Source organism: Talpa europaea (genome assembly GCF_964194135.1).
Source record: "Talpa europaea genome assembly, chromosome: 11".
In the NCBI taxonomy this organism is placed as follows: Eukaryota; Metazoa; Chordata; class Mammalia; order Eulipotyphla; family Talpidae; genus Talpa; species Talpa europaea.
In genome coordinates, this window is record NC_140078.1 from 60,959,785 (window position 1) to 60,973,494 (window position 13,710).

Consider the following 13,710-nt stretch of genomic DNA (forward strand, 5'->3'; position numbering starts at 1 on the left):
TCTACTGAAGTTAGCTCATATCAATACTCTGTTCAACTAAAGCAATCCACTTAGTTGAGTAAAATGACCTAGCTCTTGCCATGATCTGAAACCTCCTCCTTCCTGATCTCCTTAGCTTCCTGACAGTTGTAGTATTTTTATTCAAGTTTTTTTTTTTTTTTTAAGTGTTAGGAAGAACTTCCTTGTGCCACCTCTGTTGATAGCAGAGGGGCTGACAACATACTTGTCATCTAGCACATACAACTTAGCAAACTTGCACATCTTTTCTAAAGCTTAGCCTACATGGCTTGTGAAAAGTGAGGGATTCTGTGTTGCTGAATCTATGTGATGAAAAGATGAGATTAACTCTAGTAAGTCATGTTGTTCATGAATGCTCCATTGACTTGGCGTATGTTTTGAAACCCCTGGACTTGGCTGATAGCCTCTCTCCTTAGCAGCTCTGGTCCTTCAGCACCACTCTGAGAACTTTATAAAAAGCCATTTCAAGATAAATACAACATCAGTGCTGATAACCATTAGTGTTGTAACACCTACCCAGAGAGTATGAGAGTAGCCAGTGTGGACATTTTGGTGGAGTTTATTAATACCAAAAAATAAACAAAACCTCTTCTTAACAGGTCCAGTTCTGGTGGTGATGAGCAGAAGAACTGACAAGTTGTCCTTTGAAAGCAAATATGCAATATAAGAGAGCAGTCTCAGTAAGTAGATTATTTTTCTAAGTAAACTGAAATTTCTTGAGTGTTTATAATTTTCCCATTATGTACTGCAGGGTAACTCTTGCTTCAGAGGGTAAACCAAATAACTTTCTTGGATCCTGTGTAATTATCAGCCTCTTTTACTGAAGTCTATTTGTCTCTCACATCAAGTAATACAAAAGCACATAGTCATTTCCCTCTTTTTTAAAAAAACTACTTGAAAATGTCAGTGTCTCCTTTCATTCAGGATTCTAATTTTTCTCTTTCCAAATCATATTTGTCCATGTGTGGGAGTTTAAGTAGTCCCAAGACTTTTGCTAAAACAGTATTTCAGTTGTGCTAGTACAGTGTATGTAATTGAGATTTATCATGAAACATTTGGCAAAAAAGGAAAGAAAAGAATGTTATATAGGTTTTTTTTTTTTTAAATTAGCTTGCTGTATGAGTAGTAGGGATATTTTAGAGGACTAGTTTGAAAACTACACACCTGTGGATATTTTTATTTTTTCCACCTGTTGTGAGGTATGGTATTAAAGCCAAGAAGCATTAATGGAGAGTCACTAAAGAGTTTCTTTCATAACTGAGTCTTATAAAATATTGCCATCTCTCTTGTAAAAGATAGCCCTGATTTTGGGGTATAGCTATTTCATAGAGTCACAATGGAAATAACACACACTCTCCACATAGCTACTGTGAAAACCGTAATACAGAGATAGCCTTTATTTTGACACAATTGGGCATTAATTTAGCTATGAATATAATTTTGTAACTAATAAGTGATGTTCAAAGGAAGCAAATCTGCAGCTTTCTAATTTCTTAACGGGTTTCCTCCATCATAAATGGAACTGTTTCAAGGCCATGTGGTTGATAGACCCTCTGAGTAGCTCCTGATAACCTGCTATTCTTGAAAATAATGTTCAGCCACTCTATTAAAATACAGAACACATACAGTATTGACTAGTGCCTAAAAAAACAGGACTGAGAAAAGTACAGCACTGCCTGCTCATAGAATGCAACTGCTTAGCAATAATAATAACAAAATCAAGATTCACTGTCATAACCAAGACCTTCACTGTATTGAACTAAAAAGTAGCATGTATGTTGTCATGGAATGTCACATCAGGGTTTTGCTTTAGTATTGGATTATAGGCAGTAACACTGATCATATAGTGCAAACTAGGTCAAACTGTTTCACTGTGTGAAATGAACAGAGGTGCAAATGCTCAGTAGGATACCATTAAGACATAAAATGGCAAAAAATAAATATCAAAACTTTTATCAGTGTAAAAAAGTAACTGGGTTATTGTATAACCTAGAGTCTGGCAAAAAAGGCCTCAAAAAAGTTCTCAGTCTTCAGAAGTTTTACAAATTAAGTGCCCTTTTACTAGTCCAATCACACTAGAGATTCCATGCTCTCGGCGGGGTCCGATTCATCTGCAATCAGAACAGCACCATTTTTGTCCACGGTCATGGGGCCATTGCCATTTTCCTTAGTGCTGACCAAGCTGAGCATTGCTTTATAGACAAACTGGTATTGTTCCTGAAAGACAAGAAGAAGACAGTTTGAACCAAAGAACAGCTTCGGCATTCCATCTATGGTAAGATACAGTGATTAAAAATATAATTATGAAAAACATACCACAGATAGAATATACACTTACGCTAAGAAACTTGTAAACTATCACTTGATGCCTTTTAATCAAGCCCTGCAGCTTTGTGTTCTTTAGGTTTCTGTTACCTTGCCACGAACTCTCAATGTTGACAGTTGATTAAGAAAACAGAATATCCTTATAACCAGGAAAGACTATGCTCTAGAAAGTGGCATGTATCAGCCTTAGCACAGCTGCATTTTGGGTCAGGTGATGGCTCACTGTGGAGGGCTGTCTCACAAGCTGTGGGAAGGTTAGCGGTGTCTCTGCACTCTACTCACTTGATGCCAGACCATCTGTCTCAGCCCCTAGTTGTAACAAACAAAAACGTCTCTGGGCATTGTCAGACATCCCAGCTGAATTTCCACTGATGTTGAACAGGTTTCACAAAGAAGCAAAATACTTACAATGTCTGTGAATACTCCAGGCCTCATAAGATTGATCATTTTTGCAACCTGGAAAACATCCACAGCATTTTCATTCTCCAGTTGCTGGGACAGGGTGGTAAGGGCACACAGCATGCCTGCTGACACTGCTCCATACCTTCGTGAGAAAAACAATGTTATTTCAGATTTACTAAGGGACTGAATATATTGGAATCACATTTTCATAGAAACTAAGCCAACTGTATTGTTACTGATTCTAGTACATAAGAACAGATGAAATGCTAGAGTGGGGGAGGCTAGCATAAAGTGGACATGGGTTTATGAGTGGGAAATCTCCCACACTGGTTTATCAGATGCTAACACTGAGATCTAATGTAAAATGAGAGGTTCACAATTAGCCCTTGGAAAATTAGAGCTATAGCAGCTATCGAGGGGCAAGCTGAGTGATGTCAGAGGACAAATGAGAACCTTAACTGTAGTATTAGACAAAAAAATTGGTGGACTCAGAATTGTTACAATTCCAAACAGCTAAACTGAGCTTATGAAATATGAATTAAAAAAATGGCTCAAAATGAGTTCCACATTGAGTAATTATTTTTGCTACTGAAGTAGAGCTTTGAAAATAAGAGCACCTTCCATGAAATTCTTTGTTTGGAGAAAGTAGTAGACTTTTTCTTCAAGCCAGGGTAGCAACTCCATTTTTCCCCACAGACACTTGTGGGGGCACAAAATTTCCATATTAGGAATGAGAAAACAGATGCATTAGCTAAATTGTTCAAGGTGGTGTTACTAGTGGGTGGTAGAAATGAGACTAAAATTTAGATGTCCCTGTCAAGTGTCTGTTAAAAAACTATTAAGTATGCAGTTTCTGAATTTATTCCTATGTAAAATAAAAACATTACAGATGTTTTCCATCTTTAATACAATTAAGACTAAAACCCTCCTAAATGCCACACCAACCTCTCTAGAGGTGAAATCTCTCTGGAGGTAAAAATTGTTAGGCATTTAGGTACAGCCTTGTGGATTCAGGTTATCGGTACATGTCCATCCAGTTTATTATTTCATACTGCATGCATATCAAACTCACTCATTTCCCTGTGGATGGACATTTGAATTATATGTATATTGTGCAAATTAGCAGAGGAAACACGAGGAGATGGTCTAGGTTGAGGTACAACTATTCCTAAAGATGTTGCTATAATTCTCTCCCAAGAGGTTGTTTCTTGTTCAAACTCCTTCCCCCGGGAGAATACAGTTCTGGTTTCTCCTCACTTCCGCCAGTCTGATTCATGAAAAATTGTATCAAACCATTCCTTGATGACCAGGGAAGTTGAATATCTTTTGATGTTTTTTTAATCATCCATATTTCCTCTTTTGAAACTGCCTGTTCAAACACCTGGGTCATTTTTCTGTTCAGTCAGTATCTTCTGAATGGATTCACAGGAGGTATATTATTTAGAGTATATATTGCAAGTATTTTCCTCTCATCTCTAGTCTGTCTTAAAACTGTGGTGGTTTTGTTACACTTAAAAATCAGTTTAGATGTAATCAAATTTAAGTCTTTTTTTTATTTTGGGCCTTTTTCGAATTTTGTTTGAGAATGTTTTCTCTAGTCCAGTATTTTAAGAGGTACTCTCCTACACTTTCCTAATTTACTTTTTGCATTTTACTAATTCATTTGCATCTCATTCTTCTTTTGATGTAGAGTAGGGTCTGATTTTAGTTGTTTTTCCAGCAGACAACCAATTGTTCTAGTATTTTTTTTATTAAATACTTTCATCTTTGCTCATTGACTTGAGCTGCCTTTTTAACATACATTAAAATATTACATATGAAGGCCTGTTTCTAAACTGTTTTTGCTTTTTAGACTTTTTGCACTTGCATACATTTAATTCCTGTAGGAATTAAATTTGAGTAAGTCCTGATGTCAGACAAAATGTCCACGACAGTCTTGGCTGTTTCTAAATTTACGAATTCCTGTTTTTTAGTGCTTCACACATACATATTTTCATTTTTCACTTGTGCCCTCTTTTTCAAACTTCACTACCTTACCACCCCATCCCATCCTGTTCGATAATATTCTGAAAATAGATTGTCAAAGAACATGAAGATTTGGAATTTTGATTAGGTTCCAGTGAGTATACTGATGGGTCCGAGGACATGAAGTTTTTCTGAGTTTTCTGTTCAGGTACATGTCTCTTCTCCACGTAATCAGGTCTTTTGTAGCCTTTAGTTAGATTTAGTGGTTTTCTTCATAGTCTTTGCCATTTTCATTTTAGGTTAATTCCTAGAATGTTACTCTTAAAAAAATGGCCTTTTATGACATTTTCCCTTTAATATCTAGCCTACGTATTAATTGAAACCAATGTTCACAAGGTGAGCTTGTAGACATATTCTAAGTGCTAGTACTTTGTGGATTCTCCAGGAAGTCAACAACATCTTTAATTGCCAGTAATGTCAGTTTAGTCCCTTTTCAACTTTGATGCTTGTCTTTTGTTTTTACCAAACCCCAGTAGTTCTGTATTCTAACACTGCAAAGCACTGTGTTCTTTAATGATAAATCTTCTGTTTTCTGAAATAAATAAAAATGTTTGTGATAGGTTTCTGCTAAGGTTAAGAGGATGCTTCCTACTTTCTTGGTAAGAGTGTTTTCTTTGGGCCAGGAGGATAATGAATGGGTGTTATTTTCATGTATGCTTTCTAACATCTATTGATTTTTTTTTTTTAGCAATCCCTTTAATAATGTTCTGAATTCACTTAGGGATTTTTCATAGCATTTAACCAGATTCACATCCCCACGATCTTTTCATGATGTAGAATTCTCTGAATATAACACAACGGGATTTACCTGATGCTATTTCATTTAGATTTTTGTATCCATCAACATTGGTCTTTACTTTTCCTTTATGGTGCTAGCCGTCTTGAAATTCTTAAATTTTTAAATTATTTTAAACTTCTGTTTTATTATTCAGCAACCAAAGGCATGGTCAAGATTTAGGTGGGCTTTATCAGTTTGAGACCTCATTTTTTAATTGCAGTTCTCAGGAGTCACTAACATGTATTATGTTCTTAGTATGTGCCAGGTTGCCCTACTGGTACTGAACACACACCAACACAATCCTCACACTAATCCTATGATGTAGCCCTATTTTGAGGTTGAAGACACAAAGCACATCCAGGTGCAATAACTGGCTATCATTTCATATAGCTCATGAGATTAGCGCTCATATTTGAGTTGGCTCAAAACAGAGACCAGCACATACTATTTGCTGAATAAATATCATTCTGCTTATTATAGACTTAAAACTTATAGAATTACAGTTTCAAATGTGTATTTTATATCCTTTGACACAGCTACAACAATCAGCTCTACCTATCCCCTCCATATATTTTGAAGCAAATCCCAGGTATTCATTAATATTTTAGTATACAATTTTAAAAGATAAGGATTTAAAAATAAACATGACATCTAACAAAATTCTCAAATTTTTAATTGTAACTATGATTTTCTTAATTAATGCCTGCTCTTTTTTTTTTTGACATTTTCCAAAGTTGTATCTCTTATTAAACTTTATTGCTTAAATTTTAACATTACCTCCCTGTCCCTATTTTCATTACTCTCTGCTTTTATCTTTTAATTGCTTGAACTTTTGATGGCATGATCAGATTTCTATTCTAGCTTTTTTCCTTCAAAATATGCTGTTTAGGCTATAAATTTTTGGTTCTGAGTGTAGATTGGCTCCTATATGGTTTGGAAATGCAGTGTCTTTGTCATCTTTTAGCTGTTAGGTATTTTGTAATTGTAATTATTATCACTAGCTCATCTGTACATAATTCTAGGTATAAGGATTTGGAGTCTGATTTCACTGGTGGTTTCTCGTATTGATGCATTATAATCATTGAATGTGGCTCATATAGTATCAGTTTTGGGAGGGGATGTATTGAAATACCACTTACGTCAATTTATGTAAAGAAACTATTTGTTTAAAAAGATTATATGGACCTTCTCTAGTTTCCACTGTATAAACACACACACACCTTGTTCCTCTTGTTCTCAGAAAACCTCTGTCATTATTTTTTCTCTCCACGGATCACCTCTTAGATAGGTTAGAACTTCTATATTTAGCTTACATATACTTTGCTTTCAGCTTTGTTCTTTCCACTAGCTAATCTCATTTTTCCATTTCTTAGGCTCTAATTTGTTCTCCTGTAACATGTTTTTTTTTTAATAAATTTTATTGTTATATTCCCCATACAATTGCAACCCCCCCATTCTGACCCCAATCCCTCCCCTCCCGCACCCGCCCCCCTAAAAGTGTCTCTGGTTCATAGTTTTTTGTTGATTTTGATTTTCACTTTCTTATAGTTATTCATTTTCCTGGTCCCTTATTTAAGTTTTCTAGATTCCCGCTATGAGTGAGACCATCCGGTATTTTTCTTTTTCTTTTTGGCTTATTTCGCTGAGCATGATCCCTTCCAGCGCCATCCATGTTGCTGCAAATTGCATGTGTTTATCTTTTTTGATCCTGTTACATGTTTTTAATTCATTTCATGCAGTCTTTAGATCTCTGAGGATATTATAAAATCCTGATTGTTCCGTTAACTGATTCTATTTTTTGGTTCTTATTATGTTGTCTTTGCTCAGATTTAAAATTCTACTGAGTTTGCCTTCTCATTTTTGCATAGCTAGATTTTTTTTTTTAAATCATCTGTACTGTTTTTTTTTTTTTCCCCCCCAGGAGGGGAAGAATTTAACCTTTGCTTAATCTCTTCTAATGAAAGGTTAGAATCAGGATCTTTTTATTATTCAACTCTCTAAGCTCTCCATAGTCAGGTAATATGTATTTCATTGTGTATTGTGCACTCCTTATGGGATTACTCTGGCTTTTCCTTGAGCTGGCTTTTCTATATTTAGCTATTCTTCCTGAAGTACCTAAATTAAAAGTACTTACACAATACAATTTTAAACATGACTAGAAACTAAGTCAAATCAATCAAATGCAGAGATAACTTTTAAGTGTTTTCTGCATACCAAGCATTATAATTAAAGAAAAACTGAAAAAAAAAAAAAACCCTCAAAAATTTAGGAATGAAGTAGGATTAAAAGATGTTTGTCAGGTTTCATGGGTTTGCAATTCAAATGACAAGGTAGGTTTTGGTGAAAAAGAAACAAAGTAACTTATTACCTAGATAAACGAAGAATAGTGTATAATTTCACTGGCTTTTCTTAGTTTATTTGTTACTTTCTCAGAGGTCTCCACTGAAAGTAATACTTATGTAACAAGTGCTTTTATATAAAACATGTAACAGGAAAACAGATTATAACCTAAGAAATGGAAAAATGAGACTAGCTAGAATGGACAAAGCTGAAAGCAAACTAGGATATGTAAGTTAAGTATAGAAGTTCTGACATATACTTGTAACTACTACTTGTATAATATACAAAAAGTATTTTCATTTTTTCCCTTCCTCAAGGAACTTATGAAAGAAATGAAAGTACTTTAGCTTCCTCATGTACAATGTTTATATTCATTTTAAAAGACACTGGGCTCCTAACATAGCCAGTGTATATAATATCTATGCCTAGCGAATCAATTTTTACTATATTATATAACTGCTCAACTAGGGAAGGAAAACAAAGTTAAAGATTAAACAAGTATCAAAAATGGAGAAAATGGCATCATCAAGCCTTCTATAGGACTTTAAATGGTGGCTGGAAAAGGCTACTGAGGGCCACTCCTTAGTTGGGACCCATACTTGGTTTAAAGCTCTGCTACCACCATCTGAAAATTATTGTGGCTCTGGTCTTAAAATTTTGACACTAATAATACAGATCAACCTCTGAACAGAATTGTTTTTAACATATGAGTAGAAGATGCTGGTGCCTGTCCTCAAAAGAAATTAGCTTACTTTCTGATGAGACATGTTATCCTGAGATCATTTATCTTGTAATTATCATTATCTAGAAACTTCATCTACCCTGCACACAGCTGAGGATACAGAGTATAGGTGTTGAAAAGATCTCTGTGATGACAGATGTCACATAGTTTGTGTAATCCAAGTTCAACTCTTGGACTTACATAGGATATACTGAAGCCTTCTCTCCAAGCCTGTTCACTTCTGCTTTTGTCAGAGCTTTAAAACTTTATCTAAATTGGTTTTATAGTTCACAGAATCATTTAAACAGGCAAAATGACAGAACAAGAGCAAGATGTAAGGCTTTCTGGGGACAATTCATATAGGGGTGCATATCTTTAATTCACCACAGCTTGAAACCTTTAAATCACCACAGTTTGAAACAGTACCCCTTCATACCTACATTTATCCAGCACCTCAATGTGCCAGGCCATGGGCTGTACCCAATAGTTATGAAACTTTAGTGAAATATTTACTATTTATATTCATTTCAGTTATACTTAATAATTGTTACTGAAATATCAAACTTCAGAGAGCATGCAAGTTGACTTACCTTTCTAGAACATACCACCTAGGAGAATATGAAGCTTTGGGTTTGATATATTAAAAAACATAGCCAGAACACCTTCCACATGCACACATTAGAAATAAGATGCAGTTGTCACAGAGGGACTAGGATTTAAAAAAATGCCCCTCCCTTTCTACTAGTATAGCAACACAACAGGAATATCTGACTGTGAAATTAAGAAACAGATGCATACTCATCATGAACAATGGTGGGGCCATCCCTTGTTAAGGCCTCTTCCTTGATGACGTTGATCAGTTCAAAGGTACTGCTTATGGGAGCATCTGGGTTAGGCCATTTGGGGCACTGAAAGTGCCGAACTTCTAGGACATAGTCATCCTACAAGCAACACAACACAAGTCACACAGCAGCCTTTATTTCATTATAGCTGCAGTCTAATGACTAAGACATGCTCCAGAGAAGTTATTATTGATACCTGAAGAATGCTGGATTTAAAATGGCTGGCAAGAAGTAAAATGCTAGAGCGGTGGCCTGCCATAAAATAAGGAGCACATCATGATAGTGAAAACAATAGAATGCTATTTTGTTCAGGTAGAATGTCACAAATAAGACTTTATATCCTACTCTTATCTATGAAATTATAAAAACACATGGAGCTCATTTACATGACCAGTGTAAGACAGTTCCTGTTCCATCCACCCCATTAGAAGATAATTTATTACACATCAGACTGTTCACTAAAAAAAAAAAAAAAACAAAAAAATCCCAAAACACAGTATTATCTCTGCAACACATTGCAAGGTTTACAATTCTGATGGCAAAGAAAAATGTTTTTATAATTAGGTCAACAGACTTATTTGTATGCATGCTCAGCCACAGGAACTGATGTTTCATATATTCAGCTGGAAAAGGCAAATATTTGAAGAAAAAGAAATGTACATATTTAAAGTTAAGTCATACTTTTGCCTGGGCTTGTCTTGAGGGTAACAAATTACTTCATTACTATTTAGAAGAATGATCTGGGACTAAGGTAGGGTTATTGCTGAGGAACTGAGGTTCAGGTTACCTGTGTAGCTTCAAGGATAAAGTCATGGATGATAATTTGTTCTTCATTAGAGAGGCACAGTCTGTCTTTGCTGATAAGGGTGACGGTAAAGGCCTCACAGTTCATGGATTCTTCTCGACTTGGCCAGTATACAAACTCATCTTCTGCCTATGGGAACAACAATGACAATTTTTCTGTATTGTTGTCAAACATTTTTAAATTTTCTTGCAAAATGATTCACTTACCATTTCTCATACCTCTTCCAAGTCATCTTTTAAATTGGGTTCATCAAATTATATCCCTATCTAATCATAGTGAGTTCAGTTGTTACCAAAGCATAATTTTACGACAGAAAACAAGAACTATTTCTTACAACACTGGAACCACCCCAAATGCTTCCTCCATAGGGGATATATTCTCTCCAGTTGGGAAGTACTCTGTTACAGATGCTCTCTTTTCCTATGACAATTCTAAGTCAATTAATTGTAACCTATTTCCTAATTGCTTAAGCAGTGAAGATATACTAATTGATAACAGTTCCACACTTGATTAGTATTTTGCTAAGGACTCAAACATCTACTTTATTTAGTATTTACAATATACTAGGTGAGGCGAGGGAGGGCTATTGCTATCATCTGTCTTTACAGACGAGGACATCAAGGCTCAGAGATCCATACTTTAAACTCAGCCTGGTAATAAAAGGTAAGTAGAATCTTTTTGGAAAGAGGTGGTGCCTAAAAGTAAGTTAACTCTCAATGTTAGGTTTCAGAAGAGGAAAACTTAGAAAGTTTCTTGGTCTTTTATTAGGCAAGCTTTAAATGTTCATCTATTTTAAGGGTAGAATATTCAGACTTGGTACTTAAATTCTATCTCTGAAAACTAGGGAGGCCTCAGAAAAAGTTAATGGTTGCACAGGCTGGAAACTTTTGTGAGAAATATGATGATGATAATGAGCATCCACACCCCTTTCCCTAATCAATTCAAATGGTAAACTATAGTTTGCCTGTAATATATAGATTTTTCGATGGGCATTTTTCTGAAAATGCTTAGCTACTAGAGAAGTCAGAAATAATTCTGAATAATGTTCAAAACAAAGAAGGTTTTGTTTAATCTTACATTGTTGCATTAGAAATGAGCCAACAGTCCAATAAGACTTATCACCCTTTCAAGTTTCAATATAGCTTATTGCCAAGTACATTTTTATTTTTAAAGCTCAGCATAAGGGGAAACAGATTAGCAATTGGGTTTAGTCTATACAAAAGAAGTCTGTAACTGTCATGAGTTTTAATTCATTTGGTCCAAAGGACAAGGAAGTAGGGCCCTCTTGACATAAAGTTACTTTAACCAACGTGCACAAATTAAGCATCGGATTGGATGTGATCCTGAATAAATTAAGCTATCCAAGCCTCAAATTCCACATCTGAAATGTCAGAATAACAAGGGATTTAAGTAATAGTGAAATAAAGGCAGGAAAAAACCAACTTGAATCTAACTAGAGACTAGGTGCTCATCTTGAAAGATGATGAAAAATATGTGCTACTTCTTAAATGGAGGAGGCAGTCTGGTCTCATGGTTACTTTGCTTAAAAATGTTTTATGTGAATGAACAGTGCTTTTTGAGTTAGGAACCAGTGGCTTTGGGGCTAAATACAGGACTGTGCTCTTGGTAAAGGGATAATGATGATTAGTAATGAAACAAAGAATCCAGAAACATCATCTTTAGGAGAAACTATGCTGACAAATGTGACTTCAGACCCTGGAGCTGAGACACCACAGCGTCTGTACCCTTGAGTCGTATGGTTCAGACAAGTCTCGTATCCTCATTGTCCACAGAACATGGGTCGACGCTTTTGGAGACTGTCCTCTCTTAAGTGACAACAACAAAATACTGACTCATCCAACAAATGAATGTTTTAACAACCCTACATGCCTCCAATTTCCACATGCCAAACAGAATAGACCCCTATTGCCAGCTAATTTGAAAATTTACACTCCAGTTTTTAGCTTGAGATTCTCAACTTTGTTGCCATTCTATCATACAGAAGCAGTCTTGGTAATCTGAAGCTGGAGCAAAATGCGACAAAGTGAAGAAGTTCCTACTGACTGGGCACACAGTCAAATGCATGTCATCAAGACTAGGGGTTCAATCACATGCTGTTCTATCTTGATTGAAAAAATGCACTGATCTGACGCTCATGGAGGCACATCCCCATTGTTTTGTTTTGACTCTGCCGGCTTACAATGTCCTTAGAGTAACTTTTGAAGACCCAACTAATTCTGAAATTTAAGAATGTAATAAGATCTCAGCACAAACATTTAAGCTTGCTTTTATAAACCTGTTTACCCTTTTCTCCTCTAGTCTGAGAGCTCAACAGCAAAGAAGTAAAGGGAAGAAAAAGTAGTAGCTCGTTCAAAGTCTTAAGAGCACCTTTAAGTTAGAACAAAAATACGCTTTATCTCCTTCTATGTCATGATCTGACTTGCCTATGGAATGGGGAAAAAAATGATACGTTATGAGTACCTTTGATACAGAAAAAATTTTGACTGGGACTGAGACATATACTACAGCAAAATGATGGGACCTTGAGACAGGTGACTCAAGGACAAATCCTAGGCAGCTTATTTGTGTATACCTCTGGGCAAGTTACTTCCTTCAGTTTTCTTAGCTATGAACAAGATTGATAATAGTACCTATGCCCTAGTATTAGAGGGTTAAATGAGTTAAAAGATGTAAACATGGTGACATAACTGTTAGCTGCTGTTTTCAAGTGACATAGTAGCTATTAGGTTAATTTTTCAAAACCACCTACTGCATTGGTATGTACAGTACAATTGAGGGGTGATATCACCAGCATTAGAGAATCAAGCCAGGGAATGGATACAGACCGGAATACTGAGACTGAATGGAATCTTTACAGGCTTATACACTATCCCTGTGGCAAGGTATCAAAGTAATTTATGCCCTGGCCTCACAGGCTCATTAATATATAGCAGATGTGCTTTACTTACCAAGCTCTGGTTGTCTGGCAGCATGACAATGATCTGTGCATTATGATCCCAAATCATTCGCCAGAAATCCTTCGTAGTATGTGGCAGAGGATGCTGGGTTATAATAAATTCATTGCTCCTATAATAGCCCTTCAGTTAAGAAAACCAAAAAAAAAAAAGTGATTATGTGTGTTTTATTCTAATCCTGTGGTAGTAAGATATATTCACAAAATAAGACAGCATTATTTTGACTGCACTAAAATAATTGAAAGCATTCAGCACATTTGGTTAATTTTAAGATGTACTTCTGCTAACATGTGTAGACAATTTTCTCTGCACGTGCAATTCACTTCTAGTTACCCCTGCTGTTTTTACTTAACAGTAATTTCAACATGCATACAAAGACGAAATGGGTGAAATTAACAATAAAATTAATTCCTTAACAAGCATTTTTGTCCCCCCACTGACTCTGTGTCTTTTGTTAAAGCTTTCAAGATACAGAAATC

The 13,710-nt window shown here is 35.7% G+C and overlaps 1 protein-coding gene across 2 annotated transcripts in view; it reads right to left on the minus strand.

The window, feature by feature from the left end:
• Positions 1 to 2,088: 2,088 nt before the first annotated feature.
• Positions 2,089 to 13,710, minus strand: part of PTPRG (protein tyrosine phosphatase receptor type G) — a gene marked incomplete at both ends in the record, with an annotated part of 658,283 nt that continues 646,661 nt past the window's right edge. For both annotated transcript variants that reach the window (XM_084246972.1, XM_084246971.1), the window contains 5 exons: positions 2,089 to 2,235; positions 2,752 to 2,887; positions 9,408 to 9,550; positions 10,239 to 10,385; positions 13,226 to 13,354. In XM_084246972.1, the coding sequence (XP_084103098.1) occupies positions 2,089 to 2,235; positions 2,752 to 2,887; positions 9,408 to 9,550; positions 10,239 to 10,385; positions 13,226 to 13,354 (702 nt within the window). The remainder of the gene's footprint in view (positions 2,236 to 2,751; positions 2,888 to 9,407; positions 9,551 to 10,238; positions 10,386 to 13,225; positions 13,355 to 13,710) is intronic.